The sequence below is a fragment of the Callorhinchus milii genome, unplaced genomic scaffold, assembly GCF_018977255.1.
Source record: "Callorhinchus milii isolate IMCB2004 unplaced genomic scaffold, IMCB_Cmil_1.0 Scaffold23, whole genome shotgun sequence".
Taxonomy (NCBI): domain Eukaryota; kingdom Metazoa; phylum Chordata; class Chondrichthyes; order Chimaeriformes; family Callorhinchidae; genus Callorhinchus; species Callorhinchus milii.
The window spans coordinates 5365414-5392093 of record NW_024704764.1 but is presented as its reverse complement, the minus strand read 5'-3'; the positions used below and the strand labels follow the sequence as shown (position 1 = coordinate 5392093).

Below are 26680 nucleotides of genomic sequence, written 5' to 3'. Positions count from 1 at the left end.
CAAATCCCTGACAGCCCAGCGCACTGGGTCGTCCTCTCGACATGAAAGGCGCTGGTGTAAATGTAATCTGTTGTTGCATGGAGCTGTGTCGCTTCGATAATGTTAATTTTGAAGGCATGGTTTTGTTTTTGTGGTACTTTTTGGCTGGCGGTTGCCACCCCTTGTGGCTGTGCTGTTGGTGTTGGAATTTAATCGTGCGGCACTCACTGTGAGTTGCTGTTTTCAATCTTTCTCAGGATGTGGTTGAGCTGGCAGGGCTGCCGTTTATTGCCTGGCCTCTGGTTGCCCTGAGAAGGTACTGGTGAGGCCTTTTCTCTTTAAACCGCTGCACTCCTTATGGTTTCTTTTGTAAAGCAGAGTCCTGTAGCTCAGTGGTTAGAGTGCTCACTTCGCATGCGAGAGACTTGGGTTCAATTCCCGGACAGTGTGAAACTTTGGGCAAGTTTCCTTACTCCACACGCCTCTGTTTACCCAGTAATAAATAGGAACCCGGTTGTTAGTCGATTGGCGGATCCCTTTTCTGGGGGTAATAATTCCTTCAAAATAAATAAATTATTTTGTCACTCAATCCACGGCTGTTTGCGGGACACTGCTGTGTGCAATTGGCTGCTGCGATTCGCCCACAAAATATACAGTCAATTCAATTCACAGTATATTCTGTGAAGCACTTTGAGACGTCTCGAAGACATGATAAGGTGCTGTATCAAATGCGAGGATTAGTATTACATTGTCTCGAAGTTAAATATTGCAATAATACATTTCTCTAGCAGATGGTACCTTTTCAGTAAGAGGGGTGTGGATTCTATACTTGAGTAAATATTCGGATGCAAAAGAGCAGGGAATCTGACATCAAGTGCTAACAGGAGGAGCTGGGAGGAGGATAGCTGCCTGGAGAGAAGGTAATTAAAGGGAGCGGAACCACATCACAGGTTGTAAAAGAGTAAAGTCGATTATATATTATATATATTATAAAGATTTAAAGATTTCGTGATGCTACTCGAAAAGAGAAGGGAGTTTCTCTCTCCCGGTGTCCTGGCCAACAATTCCGCAGGTAAAATTGGTCGTTCACTTCACAGCTACTTGTGGGGCACATTGCTGCATACAAAACTGGCTGTTGTATTTGCCGACAACCACAAGAGTTTTGCAGTGAATTCTGAGAAGCGCATTGAGACGCCTCGATGATGTTGTATCAAATGTTATACCAACAGTACGTCAGATATTTGCCCATTTAGTCACTGATATGTGTGTGGCTTTTGGTCTCTGCTCCCCCTTCTTACACGCACACACACATCCCCCCACCCACCCAACACACACACACACACAGCCAGTGTGAAAGCCTGCTTCTCGTTGAGTGAACAAAATAAATCAATCCAGCGATGAATGGCTTTGTATCTTGTCAGCGTCCTCTTTGCTGCTCTTCCCGCTTAGGCAGTGGCAGTCCCTCCAGCGGGGGAAAGTCTGTGGCTTTCCTGTGTCTGTAACCCACGGCCCGAAGGTGGTAGGTAAAGAACTCCATGACGTACATGTACCCAGGCTCCACATAGTGAAAGGAGATGGCCAGGTCAGAGCAGCATTCGGGACCCTGGGGATAGAGAGAGCATCAGTTAGCCGAGGAAACGGAGTGGAGTCCTGTAACTCAGTGGTTAGAGCATTCGCCTCGCAAGTGAGAGGACCTGGTTCAATTAACCTGCCAGGGCGAAACACTGGGCAAGTTTTCTTACTCCACACACCTCTGTTTACCTAGCAGTAAGTAGGAACCTGGTTGTTGGTCGATTGGCGGATTGCTTTTCCGGGGGTAATTACTCCAAAGAAAAAAAATAATTTGGTCACTTAATCCTCTACTGTTTGTTGGGACACTGCTGTGTGCAATTGGCTGCCGCGATTCCCCCACAGAATATACAGTCAATTCACTTTACAGAATATTTTGTGAAGCGCTTTGAGACGTCTCGAAGACATGATAAGGTGCTATAGCAAATGCAAGGATTATTATTATTATTAGTGCTGCCGACTGAGCCAGGCTGACATTACAATATAATTTATCTTCATACAGCGCCTTTAATGTCATTGAGACATCTCACAGCTCTTTGGATGAATTACTGTAAAGTGCAGTGACTGTGTGGATTTTTTGTAGGCTTTTATGACAGGGCCAGGGTTGGCTGTCTCTATAAATAGAACGTGAGGCATTGCATTTGATGCAATCGTCAATCCATCCAGGCACTAAGTCACCTGCCTGTCATCTGACGCTAATCAGGTCCAGGGGTTGTGAACCAACCTTAAACTCAGCGGATTACAGAGTGCAGAGCAAACATGGAAGCCCACTGCCTAAACAGCTCATCAACCTCCGTCTGTGAGAGGCAGTAAATGGATTACTTGAGGGTGACAGGTGTTCCAGTGTCACTCAAACAAGCCACCAAAATGCTGAGCAATTTTGGGAGGACATCATAAAAGCATACATATTTAATCGATTTTTTTTAAAAATTCAATTCATTTCCAGGCAGGGTGAAACTTTAGGCAAGTTTCGTTTCTCCACACACCTCTGTTTACCTAGCAATAAGTAGGAACCTGGTTGTTAGTTGATTGGAGGATCGTTTTTCCGGGGGTATTAATCCATAAAAAAAAAATTTGGTTACTCAATCCACGACTCTTTGTGGGACGCTGCTTTGCCTGCTGCTGCCGCGTTTTTCCTACAGAATATACAATCAATTCACTTTACAGTATATTCTGTGAAGCACTTTGAGACGTCTCAAAGATGTGATAAGATGCTATATCAAATGCAAGAATTACTATTATTATTACACAGTCACACCAACACTGAATCCATGACATACGGAAGAACCATCAAGAAGCAAAACTCACGTCGGTAGCTTTGTAGTAGCTGAATTCCCAGTACCAGAACTCCCTGCCTTGACGACCCCGGATCAAGTGACTGAACACTGTAAGAGGCAAAAATGTCTCCCTTAAATTCACGTCCCTGGTGTCTCCGGGCAGTATTCCGAGGTTTCTCATACAGATCCCAAATGCCATGTCCTCAACGTGCGAAGTGTGGCTGCAGGTCTTATCCTCCAAAGCCGCGACGTATCTTTTGAGCGTCTCCCTGCTTAGGACGTAGCCAGCTCCCCCGCTGTTGTAGCCGCCTGTCAGGTACTTTCCAAATCGCCTGCCCAGGTAAACGGGCTTATCAGGGTTGTACCTGGAAAGCAGGAGCCGCAGGTTGTCCAACACCACATAGGTGTCATCATCGGCCTTCAGGAACCACTCTGCCCGGTGCAGGTAGTGTTTATGGACATACTGGAAGGCCTTGATGGTCTTGCGGTACAGCTCCCGCCTGCCCTCCTTGGTCTCCAGGCCGATCGCGGGGAAGTCCAGGTTGGTCTCCGAGCTCATGAAGAGGAGGATGGTACAACGCTTCCCCCACGAGGCTTTCACGTGCCTGGCCTTGGTCTCCAGGTTCTCGGGCGCTGTCATCACCCAGCAGAGGACTCGCACCCTGCCTCGTAGCTCATTGGCCTCGGACCGATCGGCTCCTGCCAAAGACAAACACATTGCCACAATTGCTGCTGCCCTTGATTGTTGAGACAAGCACTGCCTGACAAGTTTCCCCAATCACTGCTCTCAGCCACTATGCTCCAACGTTGTGGAACTCTGTTTGTGGGACACTGCTGTTTGCAATTGGCTGCCGTGTTTCACCCATGGAATATACAGTTAATTCACTTTACAGTATGTTCCGTGAAGCGCTTTGAGACGTCTCAAAGACGTGATAAGGTGCTATATCAAAAAGCTCGGCTTGTTTGTAAATCTCTCCCTCAAGCCGTTTGCCTTGCCCTCCTCTCTCCCCCGTTTTCAGGTCACGCCTGAAGACCTTCCTCTTCAACTGTGCCTATGGTCACCTTCCCAGCCCCCTCCTACCCCTGGCTTGGCATCCTGCTCCGCCACTCTGTCCAGCGTGAAGGGTGCTATATAAATGCAAGTTGTTGTTGTGGCTTGTCCAGCTAGGACCACCCTACCCGCTTGGGCTCTGGCTTGCAAGGTTAAGCCAATGCTTTGAGATGTCCTCCCGACATGAAAGGCGCCGTATCCAATGCGAGATTTTTTTTGGGTGTTGGGTGGGGGTAGAAGGCATTATTGCTACTTTCTAATTGAAGAGTGAGGGTGCGGATTCATGCAGGTAGACACCCTGGTTCAAACTAGTTCATTCACACAGTAATCAGTGCAACTAAGGTATAGAATCATAGAATCATAGAATTGTACAGCAGAAAAAGAGGCCATTCGGCCCATTGAGTTTGTGTCGGCTCTTTGAATAGAGCAATTAATGGCAGTCCCACTCCCCAGCCCTTTTCCCATATCCCTGCAGACTCGCCCTCCTCAAATACCCATCCACCACATTTTTAAAAGTTGTTATCGAATCGGCCTCGATTCAACCTTTCAGGCAATGTGTTCCAGATTCGAACAACTCGCTCCGTGAAAAAATTTCTTCTCACCTCCCCTCTGCTTCTTTTAGAGACTATTTTAAATCTGTGACCTCGAGTCACTAACACACCCACCACTGGAAACAGTTTTTCCCTTTCCAACCTATCAAATCCTCTCATGATTTTGAAGACCTCTATTAGTTCTCCTCATAACCTTCTTTGCTCCAATGAGAATAATCCTCGCCTCTCTCGCCTTTCCTCATAATCAAGGTCCCTCATTCCTGGTACCATCCTCGTAAATCTCCTCTGTACCCTTTCCAATGCCTTAACATCCTTCCTCTAGTGTGGTGCCCAGGACTGCGCAGTATTCTAACTGAGACCTAATCAGTGTCTTATAGGTTAATCATAACCTCCTGACTCTTGTACTCTATGCCCCTATTTATATGATCATGTGATCTCAGGTAAGATATAATCATGTGCTCTGCTAATGAAAGACGTTTTTGCCTCTTTCACATGATAATTCTAAAGCTTTTGTGAAATCAAGGGGAGGGTGAGGTGAGGGGGGGAGGGGGAGGGTGGGGGAAAGAAAGCTATCAAGAACTTTTACTTAATTTGAATAATAATCCCTTAAAAGAATAATAAATAAATAACAATAATTTGGTCACTTAATCCATGACTGTTTGTGGGACGCTGCTGTGCGCAATTGCCTGCCACAAAATATACAGTCAATTCACTTTACAGTATATTTTGTGAGACACCTCAAAGACGTGATAAGGCACTATATCAAATGCAAGGATTGTTATTATTATTATAGATTACTCTGTCTAAATACATGTATTTGTCTTGGAGGTCCTGGCTGGGTGCATCTCCTTATGTGCAGCAATCGGTGGTGGAGTTTTCAGATCTAATGGCAACAACATCTAGAACTCCCTCCCTTTTCCCCAATCCCAATCTCGCTCCCACCCTCTATATCTGTCTTTAAATCCCACCTTAAAGCCTACCTGTGCCAATGGTCACCTGGTTGACCTAGTTGAAAGGCGCTATATCAACCCAAGTTCTTGTTATGTCCATGTTGTGATGCCATTGATTCCCTTTCATCTGGATGAGACTTGGATCTAGTCCTGATTCAGATTGGGTCCAAGGTGAGTGGGCAGCCCTTTAATGTGTTCCATGTGTTCCAAGAGACATCAGTCAATCTGACAGTCAGTCTTTTCTTCGGTGACCTCAACAACAACTTACATTTGTGTACTGCCTTTCATGTCAGGAGGGCGTCCCAAGGAGCTGGACAGTCAGGGATCCGCACCCGAGCTGGTGGTGGGATCAGGAGGGGTAGAGTGCAGGGAGGGTAGGGGTAGGAGGTTGACTGAAGGTACAGTCGAAGAGGAGGGTCTGGAGACGTGTCTTGAAGGAGGTAAGGGAGGTTAGCTAGGTGGAGGGACTGTGGGATCCAGAGGAAGGGGGCAGCTGGATCTTTGGGTTCCACGTCAAAGGCAAAGACGTCAGTGCCTTGGGAGGTCCTCCTGATGTAAAAGGCACTATACAAATGTAATTTTGTATTTAATTGTATTGTAAAGAGTGAGGAATCCTGCTCAAATAATTACAGCACCTCCTAGTGGCTCGCACAGGAATCACACCCTGAGTTTTCATAGAGCTTCTATTCATCAGGGCAGATTGTCAGGATACGAGAAAGGAAGCCCAGGGTAGACAGGGGGCAATAATAAATAATAAATATAAATAATAAATATACTCCAGGTAATAATAAAGCCTAGTAATAAAATAATCCGTGCATTTAATTATAGCGCCTTTCACATCAGGAGGATGTCTCTTAAGCCTTTCACAGGATTTAACTACAAGGTAATGACTATGTATTTTATTGGTAGTTAATATGGCAAATGGATCAACTAGCAATTGGAGCAATTCTACTAACTACAGGTGCTAAAGTTTGAAGCTTGCAATGAAAACTCGTCAAATTTTTAATCCTGTGAAAACTCGGCAAATTCAACAACAACAAATTACATTTGTACAGTGTAGCGCATTTCACGTCAGGAGGACGTTCCAAGGTGCTGGACAGTCAGGGATTTGGACCCGAGCAGGGTTAGGATCAGGGGTGGTAGAGGGCAGGGAGGGTAGGGGTAGGAGGGTGACCAAATGCGTGGTTGAAGAGGAGGGTCTTGAGACATGTTTTTAATAATAATAATCCTTGCACTTGATATAGCGCTTTTCACGTCGGGAGGACGTCCCAAAGCGCTTCACAGAACACACTGTAAAGTGAATTGACTGTATATTTGTGGGCGAACGCGGCAGCCAATTGCGCACAGCAATGTCCCACAAACAGTCGTAGATTGAAAATGACCAATTTATTATTGTTTTTGGATTTGGAGGGACTATTATTAGGCTCTGTGTGGAGTAAGGAAACTTGCCCAAGGTTTCGCCCTCTGCCTGGAATTGAACTCAGGTCTCTCACTTGCAAAGCGAGTGCTCTAACCACTGAGCTACAGGCCTCCATGAGGAGGCAAGGGAGGAAGCGAGGAGAAGGGATTGTGGGATGGAGTTCTAAAGGGTGGGGACAGAGAAGCTGAAAACCCGAGCGCTGATGGTGGGACGTGCCGGGCAGGGAATGTGATGCAGGCCAGAGCCTGCTGAGCGGAGGGAGCGGACAGGTTGATAGGAGTTAGCAAGTCACAGAGGTAGGAAGCAGCAAGGCTGTGGAGGCCTTGAAGGCGAGGATGAGGATTTTGAATTCAGCCTTTAAAAAGGTAATAAAACGGTTACTCACTCAAGCTGTAATTCACGAGTTCTTTGGCAAGCGAACTGTAGTACTGGAAGTTGTGAAGACTGTGGTTTCTGTGCACAGAAAATCGAGCGGGTTCATGTAGCCTGACTACACTAAGAAAATAGGAACAGCCACAAATTCCAATCACTATCCCACAGACAAAATTGGCGAAGGAACTCACAGACCTTGGCACTGCCATCTTGCAATGTCCTGAGAAAAGTAGAAACAGACTGTCACACATAGCACAGAGAGAAAGAGAGCGGAGGGCATGACTTCTATGTCACTTCCAATATACCCATGTTTCCTGGCTTCACCTCAATGAGGTTGTTAAAGATCCCGTTGCATTTTTCATAAAAGGAGTTTCTCCTGGTGCAGTAGTGCACCAATTAGCTGCAGTGTTCAACAACAACAACAAGATTCCATTTATTGAGCGCCTTTCACGTCGGGAGGATGTCCCAAGGCACTGTACAGTTGGGTCAGGACCCGAGCAGGGGGGAAATGGTCAGGGTGAGGGGAGGGAAGGGAGGGAGCGAGGAGGGGGTAGAGAGTCGAGAGGGGAGCTGAAGGCACGGTCAAAGAGAAAGGTCTTGAGACCGGCCTTGAAGAAGGAAAGGGAGGAAGCGGCGAAGGCACTGGGGGATAGAGTTCCAGAGCCTCGGGGCTGAGAGGCTGAAGGCCCAGCCACCGATGGTAGGGCGGTTGGGGCGAAGGATGTGGAGCAGACCGGAGCCAGAGGAACGGAGGGTACGGGCGGGTAGGTAGGGGGATAGTAGGTCGGAGAGGTAGGAGGGAGCAAGGCCGTGAATGGCCTTGTAGGTGAGGGTGAGGATCTTGAATTCGATCCTCTGGGGGATGTGGAGCCAGTGGAGGCGAGCGAGGGTGGGAGTGATGTGGTCCCGAAGCCTGGTGCGGGACAGTACACGAGCTGCAGAGTTCTGAATGACCTGCAGTATGGAGGGAGGGCCGGGAAGGCCGGCGAGGAGAGAGTTCCCATAGTCCAGCCTTGAGGTGATAAAGGCGTGAACCAGGGTTTCAGCAGCGTGAGGGGTGAGGTAATGCCGTAGTCTGGCGACATTCCGGAGGTGATGGAAGGCGGTGTCAGTTGTGGCGCAGATATGGGGGAGAAAGGACAGCTCAGGGTCGAACAGAACCCCGAGGTTCCTGACTGGCTTTGAGAGGTGGAGAGTGCAGCCTTGGATGCTGATGGTGTCAGCGCCTGAGGTGCGGAGGCGCTGACGTGAGCCAATCAGGAGGGCCTCAGTTTTGCGTACGTTGAGCTGAAGAAAGTTGTCTCTCGTCCAGGACTCGATGTCGGACAGGCAGCTGTCAGGACATCGGGGGTCGTGGAGTTGAGGGTAGAGGAGGGAAGGTAGAGTTGGGTGTCATCCACATACATGTGGAAGTTAACCCCATGTCTGCGGATGATGTCACCACAGGGGGAGCATATAGAGGGTGAAGAGGAGGGGACCGAGGACAGAGCCTTGAGGGACACCACACGAGACAGTGCAGGGGCTGGAGGAAAAAACATTTTAGGAGACGAAGTGAAGACGGTGGGAGAGGTACGACCTAAACCACTCAAGGACAGGGCCTTGAAGGTTTAGGTGGGAGGACAAGCGGTGGAGGAGGATAGCGTGGTCGACCGTATCGAATGCTGCCGATAGGTCGAGGAGGACGAGGAGGTAGAGGGAGCCCTGGTCACAGATGGTCAGGATGTCATTGGTGACCTTGACCAGGGCAGTTTCTGTGCTATGGGCAGCACGGAAACCCGATTGAAGGGGTTCGAATAGTGAATGGTTGGAGAGGAAAGAGTGCAGCTGGGAGTGTAAAATGCACAGTTGCTACATTTCACTATGAAACTTGTATAAACACAGTACTTAGAAACGTTCCGGGGACCATGATAAAGTGGTAGGTCTGTGCGCAATTGGCTGCCCACAAAACACTCAGTAACTTCACTTTACAGTGTACCCTGTGAAGCGCTTTGAGACCTCCCAATGACGTGATAAGGTGCTATATCAAATACAAGAATTATTATATCAAATTTAAGTATTATTATTATATTATAAATTCTGGAGACAGATTCCCAGGGATTATGGTTAACTTTGCACGTTTCACTGAAAAAAACCTCTAATACTAGTTGTTAACTGGTTGTCACTGTACGTGTGTATATGGATGTCCGTGCGGGCACCATTTATTTCACCATTTAAGTCATCACTAATTTAAGCCATGTAGGATGAATAGCCTCAGGCGGCACCATTGAAGAATAAATCTCTGTGGGTTTGCACTATGTAGGGATTGTGCGTTGCCCTCCCCCAAATTACTGTAATTCCCTTGTTATTTGTAAATCGGTTTTGCTTCAGCTGCCATTGGTCCCCGGTGATCACTTTCCTTTCAAACCTGCCAACCCCATTAAACGACTGATTATTCATACAAAATGAATTAGAGAAAAATTAATTATCCTCAGCGAATGTTTTCCTTAAAATTGTAAAACTAAAAAATTACAAGCCTATCAGAAAGATTAAGAAAAATCCTTGCATTTGATGTAGCATTTTACCACATCGACAAGGTGCCTTGAATCGCTTCAAAGCACAAATCATTTTGCCTATAAAATATATAGTCAATTCACTTTACAGTATATTCCATGAAGCGCTTTGAGACATCTCGAAGGCATGATAAAGCGCTTTATCAAATGCAAGGATTATTATTAAAACAATTTTAGTGTAGTAAATGCACATTTGTAGATGAATGCGGAAGCCAGTTTGCACCTTCAAAGCCTTCTAAGGCCTTGCTCCTCCCTACCTCTTTGACTCCTAACTCCCTAACAACCTGTTGCTCACTCTGCTCAGCCTGCTTCACGTCCCCCATCTTGCCTGCCTCATTATTGGCGGTAGGACCATAAGCATCTCTGCCTCCACCCTCTGGAATTCCATCCCACAATCCCTCCACTTCACCCCCTCCCTTGCCTCCTTCAAGACCCGTCTTAAGACTCTCCTCTTCGACCGTGTCTTCGGCCTACTGCTACAACTCCCCCAACCTCCACCCGTCCTGAACCCAACCACCAGCTCGGATGTGGATCCCTGACTGTCCAGAGCCTTGGGACGTCCTCCTGACATGAAAGGCGCTGTACAAATGTGATTTGTTGTTGTTGCACGCAGCAGGTGTCTCTCATAAGCAGCCAATTTCAGGTCGGGGATTGTTGGCCAGGGCACTGAGAGAAACTCCCTTCACAAATCAATACCATTGCTGACATGAACACGAGCAGCCATAGGGCAACACTTACCTAAGTTCGGCATCTTTTCTTCCTCAAGTTGAATTCAACAAGTGGACCATACTTTTGACCTTGTCAAATTATACGGAATCTTTTCTTTCCTCAAATTTCGTAGGGAAGTCAGGCATTGAGCGATCACCTTCCCCAATTCAGCAACCTTATCTGTGATCTAGAATTTCAACGTGTCATGCTCAATTATAGAAACTCAAGAACTTTGGGTGTGGCAGGACTGCCTCTTGCACCAAATAAACAAAGCACATACGTGAAAGATCAAGCCTCATGTTTACTCGACTCACACAAATACATTCTGTTACTTTGTGTAGGCTGAGATAAGGCCACGAGCCTTATCAGTTCTCCTTGGTATCTTACAACCAGATGTGCAGTGGACTCATTGTTTATTTTGAAATCTTGACTAATCGCCACCCCCATCACCGCCTTTTATACTTCATTGTGCATCTGTTCAATGTATAACTCAGTATATTGTACATCAAATAGAGATAAAGAAGCACTGGATTGTCAGGTGTTTTTTAATATAATAAAGCAAGTTTCAACAACATGTATTTCACGGCATCCAAATGCGATTTGAAATAAACACAGAAATTATACTATCCGATCTCTGAAATGCTTGTATCTCGGCTGAGTTAATTTTTTTAAATGATTTTTAAACAAAATATATATTTATTGATATTTACGCTGGCATTGAAAAATCGACGTGACAGAAAACAAAAATGCTACGTGCATTATGGGCTGAGTTGGCTGGCATTAATAAAAATGTTTGCATTTAATTATGATGCCTTTCTTTGTCAGAAAGATGTCTCACAAGATTCACTGTAAAGTGATTGTGTATTTTGTGGCAAACTCAGCAACCCATTTTTGCAGCAATGTTCCACAAACAGTCACAAAGTGCATGACCAATTTTATTTGGAGGATTTTTTAAAATTCTTTTCCTCTGGAGTTGTTGTACAAGCCCCACATTGTCATTTGGAATCACATAGTCTAAGGTACCGTCCTTCAGATGAAACGTAAAACCGAGGTCCCATCTGCCTGTTCGGGAGGACGTTAAAGATCCCATGGCACTATTCGAAAAGAGAATGGAGTTCCTCCCGGTGTCCTGGCCAACAATCGCCCAAATCAAATTGGGCATTCACTCTCTGGCTGTTTGTCAGACGTTGCTGTGTGTAACTGGCTGCTGCATTTGCCCACAAAATACACTGTAAATTCACGTTTTGGTATATCCTATGAGGTGCTTTCAGACGTTTCAACGATGTGAATAAGTGCCGTTTCAAATGCAAGGGTTAATTATTATTATGGGGAGGGGAAGGGAAAGAGAGACTGAGAGGTGGGGGTAGGGAGACAACAGAAAGGTGATGGGTAGAAAACAAGGTTTGCCAGAAATTAAAATAAGTTTGTATCCCAGATCCCACGAAAAGGAGGCCAATATAATAATAATCCCTGCGTTTGATATAGCGCTTTTTCACGACTTCTAGACATCTCAAAGGCCTTCACAAAATACAGTGTAGTGAATTGGCTGTATATTTTGTTGGTGAAACGTAGTAGCCAATTACGCACAGTAGTTTTGAAACTGTGTACGAAAGGGTCTTTCACTTTTACAAAACACACAGTCGGTACACTTTACAATACATTCTGTGAAGCACTTTGAGCCGCCTCGAAACAACGCAATGAGGCGTTACATCAAATCCAAGGATTATTATTATTATTGATTACGATTCAAAGGAGGGGGGGGAAGAAACGTTTGGCACTTGTAAAAATTAAGACACCCGCCCAAAGCCTTTTTGTTTTTCCACGCGCAATTAGAACCACAAAAACCCACCCAACTTGGGCTTGGAACCGGCCTATAAAAATAACAATAATAATCCCTGCATTTGATACGGTGCCTTATCACGTCTTCGAGGCGTCTCAAAGTGCTTCACAGAATATACTGTGCATTGTGTGGGCGAAACACAGCAGCCAATGGCGCGCAGTGGTGGCCCACAAACAGTCGTGGGATTTATTGATTAATTAATTCAGCCGCAACCGCCTCCCCATCTCCTCTCCCCCCGACTCCAATCTAGGAACGTTGGGAGCTCAGGAACAAAAAACCTCGCTCTGTGGCTCTCTCGGACCTGTTACTATCCGGGCTGCGCGAGAGCGACCGGAAAGAGTATCCGCGGCGGCGGAAGGAAAAAACACACACAAGGTGGTCGGGGAGAGGGGGAGGGAAAAGCAAAAGGGGGCGCGTCCTGGTCCTCAGAGCGGCGGCGCGAGGAAGCAGCTCCCCCGATCGGTGTTGCGTCTGCTCTGCTCCTGCTTTCCCCGCCGCCCCCCCTCCCTGCCGAGGTGCAGGCAGCCAGTCAACCGCGCGCGGGGTGGAGGGGGGAAGCGGGCGGGCGGGCGGGCGGCGGGCGAGCGTTTTGTGAGTGGAGGGAGACTGTCGGACGGCAAGAATGTCTCGCAGGAAGGTGAGCGGCGGTGGGTGGGGAACCGAGCGGGCGAGTGAGTATTTTTGTGAGGGAATGTCTTTTTTTGTGAGCATTTCCCAACGGTTGTGAAGGTTTGGTGCGGCTGCCCGCGAGCGACTGACTGACTGAGCGAGTGAACCGAGCCCGCGCGATCCTCGCCTGGTAACGGTCGCCTTTCGGGGCCTCCTCTTCTTCCTCCGCCGCCATCGCCTCCTCTCTCTCCCTCGCGCTCGACTCCTGGAAAGTACTAGACGCCGCTCGGCCCAAGGCCCCCCCCCCACCTCTGTCTCTCTCGCGCTCGTCGCCCCGCCCCCAAACCAAGCAGCTCAGGCACCTGATGGGCTGGGGGAAGCGAGGGCGTCACCTGATTGACAGTTCCCGCGGCCAATCGCCAGCCAGAGGGGATCGGCCAGCCGTACACACCCACCTTACTCCACCCCGATTGGTCCGTCGCATGCAAAACCCCGCTGGCTTGCACCGCCCCCTTCTAATTGGCTGCTCCCCTTGTCACTCCGCGTGGCCCACGGATGCCAATTGACCGCGGGAGCAGTCCGTCTGCTCTCACCCTGGTTGGTGATTGGGCGCTGGAGCTGTCAATCTACTGTCCCTCTCCCCGCCCCCCAAGCAGGCAGCCTGATCATCTGTTTCAGGGGCTGCATAATACCAGCTGCTCGCTGCTGGGCTGCACAAGTAGCAGCAAAATCAACATGCAGTAAGCAGCGCAACATTCTCCACCCTGACATTGACCAGGTCTTAACATTCCGAGACCTGCAGGGCGGTCTAGTTGACTGGTTTGCTAGGGTCAGCGATTCTTCCAACTCTGCTCCTGATAATAATAATAATCCTTGCATTTGATATAGCGCCTTATCATGTCTTCAAGACGTCTCAAAGTGCTTCACAGAATAAACTGTAAAGTGAATCGACTATGTTTTGTTAACAAGAACAACAAAAACAGATTGTATAGATATAAGATCCCGCCTTTTACATTGGGCGGGCAACCCAAGGTGCTGGCTGGATAGTCGAGGGTTTGCAATCGAAAGCCCAAAAGGGGCTGGACAAGCAGTGGGGAAAGCTTGCCAGACATTGCTCTCAATGGCAAACTGTGTTTTTAGCTGGTTAGATAGACTTCAGCAGTTACCCCAATGTGCCCTTTAAGGTTCTCAATTCTTGGCTCTTACCAACCTGCACCCAATGCTCTCTGGAATTAGTTAACAACAACAATATTACATTTGTAAAGCGCATCTCACGTCGGGAGGATGTCCCGTAAGCAGGATGTGTTCCCTCCAGGGCCTGAGTGCGCATTCCAATACATTTCTTGGAAATTTCCATTATAGGTGGGAATGCTTAGACGTCTGCTTAGAATGCTTAGACCTCTCAGCTGGACTATTTAAATGCGCTCCTCGCCGGTCTCCCCTCCACTACCGTTCATAAAATCCAGGTCATCCAAAACTCTGCTGCCCGCATTCTTATCTGCACTAAACTCCGCTCCCCGATTACTCCAGTCCTTGCCAGACTGCACTGGCTGCCTCTCCCAGAGAGGATCGACTTCAAGATCCTCACCCTAGTCTTCAAATCCCTCCACTCCTCTGCACGCCCCTACCTCTCTGACCTCTCTCCTTACCACAGCGCCCATTGCCTTCGCTCCACCGGGTCTGGCCTCCTCCTTGTTCCCCAAATCCTCCGCTCCACCATCAGGGCCGTGCCTTAAGCCACTACCCGAGGCTCTGGAACTCCCTTCCTCACTCCCTTCACCTCGCCCCCTCTTCCTATTTTCAGGTCTCGGCTGAAGACTTTTCTTTTCGGCCGCGCCTTTGGTCACCTTCCTCCCCCTCTCCCTGACTCTGCCCCGGGATCCGTTACTGTGAAGAGCTGTGAGACGCCATCCGGTGTGGAGGGCGCTATATAAATCCAAGTTGTTGTTGTTGATTTGAATACTCTTAAGCATGGTGATGGGTTTCCGCATGTGTCAGACGCGTGGCTGACCAAAAAATGGTTCACCAGCTAATCCGTCAACCAACCACAGATAAGCATTTAATGGTGTCAACCTGGCTCCATTGGCAGTCCCCACACCTGTGTGTCAGAAAGCCGTGGGTTCAAGCCCCCATGTTGGGACTTTGAGCTTGCATAGTGACTCTCCAATGTAGTGTTGGTCTTGCAGTGTTTTTTTTTGGTGGTGCCATCCTTTGAATGAGACATTAAACCGGATGTTAAATGATCCTGCAACACTGTTCGAAAAGAAAAGGGGGGTTCCTGCCCCTAAATTCCCCAGATTAAATTAGTCATTTGCTTCACGGCTTTTTGGGTGAGATTGCTGTGGGCAAATTGGGTCTGGTGTTTCCTAAAAATTACATAGACATTGAACTTTACAGTTAATCTTGTTAAACGCTTTGAGAAGTTACTTAAGATGACTTAATAAGTTGCTATATCAAATGCAAGAATTACTGTTATGGTGATAACCTTGTTGCCAATGTCACCATATTAGTTATTAAGATTAAGGTGTGTGCAGCTGCATTGTTGTAATGTGGAATTGGCTGCCCTCATTTAGATTCATTGAGTATTATATCTCAAAAGTAGGCTTATCACACCTGCTGGCTCTCTGCAACAACCCTGCACTTTTCCAAGACCTTTGTATATTTGTCAAATATTTGTGCAGATCCCTTTCAAAAACCCGTGGTCCGTTTTCTGCTAATCAATTGCTTATACTTAGGGTAACAAAATGGAGGTAACAGCCTTCTTTGAAACGTAACGCAACAGGCCCATGTTTGTATCTTGTTTCAGGAAATTAATATACAGTGTTTAACCAGTGAAATAATGGTAACTTGATCACGGTGTAGTAAAGTCTGCTTGTTGTTGACAGGAATGTGTAAACTAAATCTCTTGTCTCTTGTTTACAACTTATCAATTATGTACTGTTGATTTAGTAGAATTAGAATTTGTCCTGCTTTTACAGCAGCTGCAGAAACCAAACTTTGGTAAGATAATTGCAGAGAGATTGTCAAGGGGCAGGAAAACCATTGCAATACAATAAAAAGTTACATTTGTATAGTGCCTTTCATGTCGGGAGGACGTCCCAAAGCGCTGGACAGACACGGATTTGGACCCGAACAGGGGAGGGGGTGTTCAAGTGAGGGAGGGCGGAGCAGGCCAGAGCCTGCTGAGCGGATGGAGCCGACAGGTTGATAAGGGGATAGCAGGTCACAGAGGTAGGAAGGGACAAGGCTGTGATATTTCCACGTTACCTTTCTCAGACCAACAAAAAATGATAGTTCTGATTACATCTGTAAACAAATTTACTGCATAAATATATAGTTTTATTGCATCGACAATGGGTAGTATTTGCATTTTATATAAACAGAGCAAATCACTAGTGTCGCTTCATATTAACAAAGTAACAGGAAGAGTACTGGGATGCCAATTCTGGTTTCAGATTGTCTAAATGCATGAGGGTTATTTTCTAAGAAGATTGGTGTTTGTCAACTATTTTTTAACATATTACAACAGTGTTGGTCAAGTATCAAATGATATTTCTGTGTTACCTTTCTTAGACGAAACAGAAAATTCTAGTTCTTATTTCATCTGTGAACAAATTTAGTATATAAATTTATAGTTATATTACATCGGCAATCCTGTTTTGTATAGTTTTCCTATGGACTGCTACATTCAGTGGTAATCAATTTGTGACATAATTGGTGCAATTGTATTAACTAATGATCTGCAGCTATGACTAAGTTATAGCAGAATATGATGAGTATAGTATGATGATGCTGGATGTATGGTCAAGTATTTTTCTTGCTGAGAACCTGCTTATCAAGTACACAGCTGAGTGCCTAATTAACTTATGCCTTAGTCTAGTCTGAATCACCATATTCTATTAAAATCAGCATAATATCTTGTTGTGCACTTTGTCCAAGTCAATAACTGTAATAAAAAAGAAGTCACTGGGAACACTCATGAGGTTCAGGCAACATCTATGGAGAGACGAAAGTGAGTTAATGTTTCAGGTCGATGACTTTTTGTCACAAAGTAACTTTGTATCGGGGAGCAGCGGCAGGACAGCGCGGGGAGGAGCCTGGGCCTACTGACCCAGGTACTTAAACTCGACGCCGGAGCGAGTTCAGCTAGCGAGGGGAGGGAGGGGTGGGGGCGGAGCGGGGGAACCGCTGACGTCATAGATTAGTTTTCAGGTGAGTGCGCGCGCAAAAAAAAAAAAAAAACCTCTGCGCCCCCCCCCTCCCCAGGGCTCACATCAGAGCCCACTATGGTCCTGTTGGGTTCGCTGCCCCAATCTACGGGATAATGCCATCCACCTGACCGCTCGCTCCCGGTCCCCGCGTGCGCACTATGGCTGCCGCTTTGACCCGAGCCCCCTCACCCCCTCCCTCCCGCCCCCCTCCTCTCTCCCCCCAAACCCTCCCCCCTCTGCATCTCTCCCGCTCTCTCCTCTCTCTCCGTCCCTCTCGTCTTCTATCCCCACTTGACCCTCCCACAACCTCCCTCTGTTCCAGCCTGGGAATCCTCCGCCGGGCTCACCGTGGCACTCGGCGTTGGCTGTCCAGCAGCAGCCACACCGACTGCCCCATTCCCCACCACACTCGCCAGCCACCCCGGACACAGACCCGGGGAGTCAACCTCTCCTCCCTCATCCCCATCCCCCCACCCCTGCCTCACAACCTGGACCCCCTCCCCTCCCACACACCCTTCTGTCAACCGCTCCCTCCACATCGGACTGCAAAATGTCCGCTCCCTCTGCAACAAGGCCCTGGTCATCAACGATCTCATCCTTGATGAGAACGTTGATATCATGGCCTTAACAGAAACCTGGCTCACCCCAGGCGACACCTTCCCCCTCACGGAGGCCACGCCACCCGGCTACACCTCCCACCACATCCCCGGCCCCAACCGCCGTGGCGGTGGTGTTGCCCTTATCTCAAGGACACCACTTGCCCTATCCCCCTACTCCACTGGCTCTTTCCCCTCCTTTGAGCACCTCACCCTCTCCCACCCCTCATTCCTCTCCCTTAAAATCCTCCTCCTCTACCGGCCCCCTAAAACCTCTCCCACCTTCATCTCTGACATTTCAACACTCCTCACATCTCTTTGCCTCTGCTCCGATCGCCTCATCATCCTGGGCGACTTTAACCTACACTTCACCCCTCCTGCTCCATCTCCACAGACTTCTCTTCCCTGCTCTCCTCACTCAACCTCTCCTTACACATAAACTCCCCCACTCACAGTCACGGCCACCCACTCGATTTGGTGATCACCCGGGGCCTCAGTGTCTCGGATGTCACTATTACCGACAAGGCCATCTCTGACCACTACTTCATCTCCTTCACCACCTCCACCCCCCTCCCCACCTCCACCAGACCCACCACCATCTTCTACCGCCCTTGGAAGAAGTTACCCCCACAATCCCTAACCGATGCCTTGGAGTCCTCTGAACTCCTCTCCCTCTGGCCTTCAACCCTCACCGACCCCTCTTCTCCTCTCTCCCTCCTCCACAATACCCTCTCCTCCACACTCGATACTCTTGCCCCCATCACTTCCCGCACTGTCTCCTACTCCCGCTCCTCCCCCTGGTACACCACCCACCTCCGCTCACTGAAAAGCCAGGTGCGGGCTGCTGAACGCACCTGTGTCAAATCTGGCCTAACGGTCCACCGACAAATCTGGCTGGACCTCCTCAAAATTTACCGCTCCACTCTAGCCTCGGCCAAGTCGTCCTTCTACTCCAGGATAATCCTGGAGGCGAAGAACAACCCCAGGCTACTGTTTTCCACCACAACCCGACTCCTCCGTCCCCCCCGCCACCCCGCGCAGGTCATCTCCTCCAACCTTCACTGCGAGGAGATGCTGGATTTCCTTGAATCCAAGATCAAGGGAATCCGCTCCGCGGTCACTTCCCCTCCAACTTCCACCCACCACCCACCCCTTCCCTCCCACACTCCGACTCCTACCCATCCTCCCCTACACACCTTCGTACCCGTTTCCCCACCCTCTGTCACTGAACTCATCCTATCCCTAAAACCAACCACCTGCTCCCTTGACCCCATCCCCACTCCACTCCTTATCTCCCAGCTCCACTTTCTTGCCCCACATATCACTGACATCATAAACCTGTCCCTCTCCTCTGGCTCTGTCCCCATTCCATTAAAAACTGCCATCATCACGCCCACCCTGAAAAAACCCTCCCTTGATGCGTCGCAGCTATCAAGCTACCGGCCCATCTCCAACCTCCCCTTTCTCTCCAAGGTCTTGGAAAGAGTTGTCGCCTCCCAACTGCGCTCTTTCCTTTCCACCCATTCTCTTTTCGAACCCCTTCAGTCAGGTTTCCGTGCTGCCCATAGCACAGAAACTGCCCTGGTCAAGGTCACCAATGATATCCTGACCATCTGTGACCAGGGCTCCCTCTGTCTCCTCGTCCTCCTCGACCTATCGGCAGCATTCGATACGGTCGACCACGCTATCCTACTCCACCGCTTGTCCTCCCACCTCAACCTTCAAGGCACTGTCCTTGAATGGTTTAGGTCGTACCTTTCTCACCGTCTTCACTTTGTCTCGACGAATGGCTTCTCCTCCACCCCCCGTACTGTCTCATGTGGTGTCCCTCAGGGCTCTGTCCTCGGTCCCCTCCTCTTCACCCTCTATATGCTCCCCCTGTGGTGACATCATCCGCAGACATGGAGTTAACTTCCACATGTATGCGGATGACACCCAACTCTACCTTTCCTCCTCTACTCTCAACTCCACGACCACCGATGTCCTGACAGCTGCCTGTCCGACATCGAGTCCTGGACGAGAGACAACTTTCTTCAGCTCAACGTGCGAAAAACCGAGGCCCTCCTGATTGGCTCACGTCAGCGCCTCCGCACCTCAGGCGCTGACACCATCAGCATCCAAGGCTGCACTCTCCACCTCTCAAAGCCAGTCAGGAACCTCGGCGTTTTGTTCGACCCTGAGCTGTCCTTTCTCCCTCACATCCGCACCACAACTGGCACCGCCTTCCATCACCTCCGGAACATCGCCAGACTACGGCACTACCTCACCCCTCACGCTGCTGAAACCCTGGTTCACGCCTTTGTCACCTCAAGGCTGGACTATGGGAACTCTCTCCTCGCCGGCCTTCCCGCCACCTCCCTCCACAAGCTGCAGGTCATTCAGAACTCTGCAGCTCGTGTACTGTCCCGCACCAGGCTTCGGGACCACATCACTCCCACCCTCGCTCGCCTCCACTGGCTCCCCATCCCCCAGAGGATTGATTTCAAGATCCTCATCCTCACCTACAAGGCCATTCACGGCCTTGCTCCCTCCTACCTCTCCAACCTACTATCCCCCTACCTACCTGCCCGTACCCTCCGTTCCTCTGGCTCCGGTCTGCTCTACGTCCCCCGCCCCAACCGCCCTACCATCGGTGGTCGGGCCTTCAGCCTCTCAGCCCCAGGCTCTGGAACTCCATCCCCCAGTGCCTTCGCCGCTTCCTCCCTTTCCTCCTTCAAGGCCGGTCTCAAAACCTTTCTCTTTGACCGTGCCTTCAGCTCCCCTCTCGACTCTCTTCCCCCTCCTCGCTCCCTCCCTTCCCTCCCCTCACCCTGACCATTTCCCCCTCCTCTCTCCCTCCCTTCCCTCCCCTCACCCTGACCATTTCCCCCCTGCTCGGGTCATGACCCAACTGTGCAGCGCCTTGGGACGTCCTCCTGACGTGAAAGGCGCTTTATAAATGGAATCTTGTTGTTGTTGTTGTTGTATCACTGTAACGACTAACGCAGGGAATAGTAAATTTCTACAAGAGTAAAAGTTTACAACAACAACAAAATTCCATTTGTATAGCGCCTTTCACGTTGGGAGGACGTCCCAAGGCGTTGGACAGACACAGTTACGGACCTGAGCTGGAGGTCGGGGTGGGGGAGGGTGGAGGGCAAGGGGCGGGAAGCCAGGGAGTTGGGTAAGGATGGGGATGATAGGGTCGCGGAGCCTGGTGCGGGAGATAACACGGGCTGCAGAGTTCTGGATGATCTGCAGCCTGTGGAGGGAGGAGTTGGGGAAACCGACAAGCAATGAGTTTGCATAGTCGAGCCTCGATGTAATGAAAGAGTGTATGAGGGTTTCGCTGTGGTGTGAGACAGTGACATTGTGGAAGTGGGGGAAGGTAGAGTGGATCATGGCGCAGATGTGGGGTAGAAAGGATAGTTGAGGGTCAAACAAGACCTTGAGGTTCCCGACTGGTTTAGCAAGGTGGAGTATGCAACCATGGATGGTGATGCTGTCAGCGCCTGAGGTGAGGAGGCGCTGATGGGAGCCAATCAGGAGAGCCTCGGTCTTGTTGACGTTCAACTGAAGAAAGTTAGCTCTCATCCAGGACTTGATGTCCGACAGACATTCTGTCAGGACAACAGTGATGCTGGAGTCAAGGGTGGAGTCAGAGAGGTAGAATTGGGTCTCATCCGCGTACATGTGGAAGTTGACCCCATGTCACCAAGAGGGAGCATAGTTTAACCCTTTAAATAGTAAATAACGTTTAGTATTTAAACTAAAAAAAGGATATTGTGTATTTTTTAAAGAAAGAGAGGGAGCAGGAGTATTTACTTCAGTAAAATGTGTGTTTGTGTTCCGTTTTACATTCCTCTGGTACCTCAAGCTCCATCAGGCAGTGGGGTTCAACAACAATTCCTTGTGGCGCTTGACATCCTGCAAAATCAGCCTTGCAGATCACACCCTTCCTGTTTCTGTTGTATTCAGCCTAGAGCAGTATCGTATTTACATGCACCATGAATGCTTTGTGTACTCTGTTTAGCGCAATGGTATATGCAGATTGTGTAGTACAGGTATTTCATAACTGAAACGTTAAATAAAGTTTTGTAACAACTGAAGAATTTATTTTGATTGGTAGCATTGTTGAATCTGGGTCACAAGGTTGCAGGTTCAAGGTCCATGTCAGAAACTCAGAGCTGTAGGCTCATGTTACAATCCAGCATTGGGGGAGGTTGCATTCTCTGAAAGCTGCCTTTTGGATCAAACTTTAATGCCTGTTCATGTGGATGTTATACTACTACTAGTTTTCTTCTAATCCAGTCCAACAACTCTTAATTTATCATTCACTTTTGTGCCTGTTTACGGAACTTTACAAGCCATTGTTTGTTTGGGGAAGAGGTATATGTGCCACTATTCAAGTGACACATGAATGTGTTTATAATAATACTTGCATTTGATTGTGGTTTATATTGTCAAGCAAGCAAACAAATCAAAGGAATCCCAAACTTTTTCAAAAGGATAATCCAGTTTGAAGTTGAAGTTATCTGGTGAAAAAATTAATCAGTTTTAGTACCATATTATTGACGTAACTTGTTTTATACGTTAGGACCATGGAAGTACTTTTTTATTTACTAATTTTCTCAAATCAATTCTGTGTTTTTTTGGCGATGATCAATCTATAAAAAAATATTTTTTCTTGCAATTTGATCTAAAAATGTATGTTGTGTTCATCATTTTCCGGACATACGCTCATTGTAATCTAGATGTCCAAATGCTTAAGGTTGCTAAGCTTGCGATATCTCATAATTCAAGTGTCTGTAATAACCTTGTGTGCATGTGAGCAATTGGATTTTTTGTGGTTGTGCAAAGATAAGCTTTTAATGCTTAATTTTGTTCAGTGGCAAAATGGAGAGAGAAAGAGCCTTAGAGACAGAAAATCAGAGACTGAGACAGTGAGAGAAAAGGGGGGCTGACAATGCAGTGCTACATTGACAGGCTAAATCCTGATGGAATAACGTTTTCGTTAATACTGTGGACATTCTTTGACAAAAAGTAGACCCTGAAAAGGGACTTTTATTTTGTGGATGAAAAAATAACTTTCATGGTGCTTGTTCCATTTATGAGTTTGTCCAGTAGATTCCTATAGCTGTTTCCAATTTTTTTAATGAATACCCAAGTGAATGTGCAGAAACTTTCACTTGAAGCTCATTCACGCATAATTTTTTAGATAATGGAACAGTATTTTCAATGATTATTTTCAGATCTGTGCATTCCTGGGTGTGTGGTTAGCTTATGAATCTTGTATTTTTTTTTACCTGGCGAACATCATTCGGATACATTTTTCATGGCTGTTTGTGGGATCTTGCTGTATGCAAAATGGCTTTGTATTTGCCTACAAAATGTGTCACCTTTTTACTTACTAAGTAACTTTAGTAAAAAAAATTGAGATTGTGTACAAAATATGAGATTTTTGTGGGCTAAATATAGAGTGGCTTGCTTGTAAGTTTAAATCTTACGTAATTTGAACAGTTTTGCAAACTGCTATGTTGCAATGGGTGTCTAGTAAGGTCAGGAACAGTTTTTGTTCTTGTTGTTACTAGTCTGCATTTTTAAAAAAGTTGACATTAAGGCACTAGTTTAAAATAACAACTTGATTTTAAATTGATCATGTCATTTTATATATGTTGAATACCATAACATTTAGTTTACACACAGACCTGTATATGTTTTGTGTGAATAAGCACTGGACATAATAATTATTATAAGTGTTCAAGAACAAGTGCTGTGTTGGATTCAGGAGGATGAGTATCTTTTGATGTTCTTGCACACGCTAGGAGCCAAAAAATGAATGGGACATGTTTTCGCTGTTGCAGTCATACCCTGCAATTATGTTCCCTCAGGAAGCATCCTAACAAGGTGAAGTGGAAGCCTAGTGAGTAAATGGACACTGATCGACGAAGGCAGGTATGGACGCTGTATATGTGTGTATGTTGCTTGGGAAAGGGCAACTGATCTTTTAATAATAAAGTATTAATAATGCAGTATCAAGAAAAAAAACCCTAACTTAAAAAGTCATAAATACTAACAACGGAGGCAGAATTCTGTGCAAAATGACAATTGCAATAATGCCCATCTTTTAAACCTAACAGTTTAACTAATTGTAAATATTTAACCTGTTTAGGGTTTTGCCAAACAGTTGTTTATAATAATTTAACAAATGTCTATTGTGTGATGATGAGTTATTTTGTTGATGGTCAAATTTCTGCTGAAATATGTGTTCAGCCGTTTGCAAATTTTGTGCAAAACGCTGAACATATCACGGCTTTTCCAGTTCAGTTTTTCAGCCAAATTAAATTATCCTGTGAATTTTATTTATTGTCTCCCTCTCCACTCCTGAAGCTATTTGATATATTTTTCTTCAATCCTGCAGTTCCACAGGTGCTGTAACCCTCCAGTATCTCACTATTTGACCCTGAAGGTATCACACCTCAGCTCAATCCTGTCCAAGTTCAACACCCACACAAGTGGACTTTCTAGAAGGGAATAGTGATTGGGAGTGAGAACCCTGGTGACTTTTGTGTTTCCCCACCATTCCCAGTCCTATTGTAGAGTTCTAACTGCTGACGGACGTACACTAGGCATTTGAACTTGCATTGTTCCGATGTGTGTGGCTTAATGCAGTAAAGTTGAACTGTTACCCACTAGCCATTGGTGAGCTTCTTGAATTTGCAGGGTCACAAGCAAGGTTCAGATGAAGAAAGCCTTTTGGATCATTTGTTCTCATGCTTCCAAGGCTACCTGTCTCTCCATTTGGCACTGCACTATTTTTAAAACGAGTCCTTGACCTAGCCCTAAACTTTGGGAATCCATACTAGACGTTGATTAATATTTCAGGTATCTGTCCGAAAATTAATCTTCACAAACCCTGAATTTGTGCCCTCTTAACTCTTGTCCTGCTGATGTGATGTATCTGAAAGTATGGTTTCAAGTTTGCTTTTTTGTTCCATTAAGCATCTAGTGAAGCTGTAAGCTGACACCTGAAGTAATAATAATAATAATCCTTGCATTTGATATAGCACTTTAAGTCTTTAAAACATCTCAAAGTACTTCGCAGAATATACTGTAAAGTGAATTGACTATAAATGCCTTTTTGAGGCTGAAGAAGTCTATCCTATTGCTTGGTTCTTCCTCATTGTTCATCCCTTCATTTTTATTTCTAATTGCTTGGCACAGTTTGATTTTGTTTTTTAAAAAAAACTAATACAATTTGATAAGACGCCCATGAAAGGATACTATAGTTTTTACTGATATTTGCAGCCAACAGAGAAGACAACAGAGAAGACGATGTGGAAGCTGTAGGAATACTAGAAAGATGGGTTTCTCCAGTATAAATAGAAATTATTATGACAGGCTAGTATTTTTAGTCTGCTGATTAAAGGATTGTAGCCACTGTTTGGCAGTGTGCCGTTCAATAATATAGTGTGTTGGGTGTATAAAAAGCTAAACCTAGCGTTTCTTATTGAAGCAATCAAAGTATCTTAGTTCTTTAATTTTCTTTCCTACTTTCTGTACTTCATGTGTATTCACATATGTCTTGCTTTTAATTCTGTCTGTTCAAACAACTCCCACAATCTCATTATAGATGTCTTTCCTGCTACATCAAATGACTTGGAAGAGTCAAGTTCATACAAATGAGGCAGATCTTATCAATTGCACTTTATGAATTTGGGGATACTCAAAACGCAAAATACTGCAGATGCTGGAAATCTGAAACAAAAACATAGATCACTGGGAACACTCAGCAGGTCAGGCAGTATCTATGGAGGAAGGAAAACAGGTCAACATTTCGGGTCCATCACCCTTCGTCAGGGTTCTGATGCTGCCTGACCTGCTGAGTGTTCTCAGCGATCTTTGTTTTCGCTTTATAATCACTCTGGCTGAGTAATATGGGTAAACTCTGCTTCATTGACTATTAATTTGTATACGTCATGGGAAAGAAGTAAATATTGGGACCAACACCTTCAGAACCTGTAGCTCAGAGTAGCTCAGGCAGTTTACTTGGGCCATTAAATGTTGTGTCAAATGATACATAATGTTACAAAAAGCATGTGGTATAGATATGTGCCTGGTGACAACTACGCTTATCGTGGTGTAACATTTAGGAGTTTGCTAGTCAGAAGTTGTGTTTATTTGTCTTGGTGAATGTATTTTTGTAGGTTTCTTTTAAGTTTGGTGTAGCATTACTGTATGATTATCACAATGGAGATGAAATTGAGAGGTTGTTATTTGTGGAGTCCTGTAGCTCAGTGCTTAGGGCACTTGCCTCGCAAGCGAGAGACCTGGGTTCAATTTCCGGCAGGACGAAATGTTGGGGAAGTTTCATGACCTCACACGCCTCTGTTTACCTAGCAGTAAGTAGGAACCCGGTTGTTAGTTGATTGGAAGATTACATTTCTGGGGATAATAATCTGTTTTTTTAAAAAAAATTGGTCACTGAATCCACGACTGTTTGTGGGACACTGCTGTGCGCAATTGGTTGCCGCGTTTCGCCAACAGATATACAGTCAATTCACTTTACAGTATATTCTGTGAAGTGCTTTGAGACGTCTAAAAGACATGAAAAGTGCTATATCAAATGCAAGGATTATTATTATTGTTTGACAATCTGAAAGTTGGTGTAAAATTGAGCCAGCAGACTGAATTGTAGCACTGAAGCATTAAGGGTCCCTATTATATATTTATTTGTATAGAATTCAGACTTGGTATTTAATATGATCACGTTGGGACAGCCCAGTGGAGCACAACATTTAATAATAATAATAATCCTTGCATTTGATATAGCGCTTTTCACGTCAGGAGGACGTCCCAAAGCGCTTCACAGAACACACTGTAAAGTGAATTGACTGTATATTTGTGGGCGAACGCGGCAGCCAATTGCGCACAGCAATGTCCCACAAACAGTCGTAGATTGAAAATGACCAATTTATTATTGTTTTTGGATTTGGAGGGACTATTATTAGGCTCTGTG

At 46.6% G+C, this 26680-nt stretch overlaps 2 protein-coding genes across 6 annotated transcripts in view; one reads left to right on the top strand and one right to left on the bottom strand.

Moving 5' to 3' along the window:
- Window positions 1-1027: 1027 nt before the first annotated feature.
- On the bottom strand, window positions 1028-13180 carry LOC103183841 (glycoprotein-N-acetylgalactosamine 3-beta-galactosyltransferase 1-like). 2 transcript variants are annotated; one of them, XM_007901549.1, is made up of 4 exons: window positions 13063-13180; window positions 7183-7389; window positions 2857-3524; window positions 1028-1582 (listed from the first exon to the last, which is right to left on the bottom strand). In XM_007901549.1, the coding sequence occupies exons 2-4, from the start codon at window positions 7376-7378 to the stop codon at window positions 1397-1399; spliced, it is 1050 nt and encodes a 349-aa protein (XP_007899740.1). In that variant the 5' UTR covers window positions 7379-7389; window positions 13063-13180; the 3' UTR covers window positions 1028-1396. The 2 variants fall into 2 exon arrangements, with proteins under 2 accessions (XP_007899740.1, XP_042199106.1); XM_042343172.1 differs by lacking the exon at window positions 13063-13180 and adding an exon at window positions 10457-10609.
- kat7b (K(lysine) acetyltransferase 7b) overlaps window positions 12819-26680 on the top strand; it is a 38140-nt gene continuing 24278 nt past the window's right edge. For 3 of the 4 annotated variants that reach the window (XM_007901547.2, XM_007901546.2, XM_007901543.2), the window contains exons 1-2: window positions 12819-12903; window positions 23553-23616. In XM_007901547.2, coding sequence (XP_007899738.1) covers window positions 23593-23616 — 24 coding nt within the window. In that variant the 5' untranslated portion in view covers window positions 12819-12903; window positions 23553-23592. Of the gene's footprint in view, window positions 12938-23552; window positions 23617-26680 lie in introns of all 4 variants that reach the window. The other variant, XM_007901544.2, reaches the window with a different exon arrangement.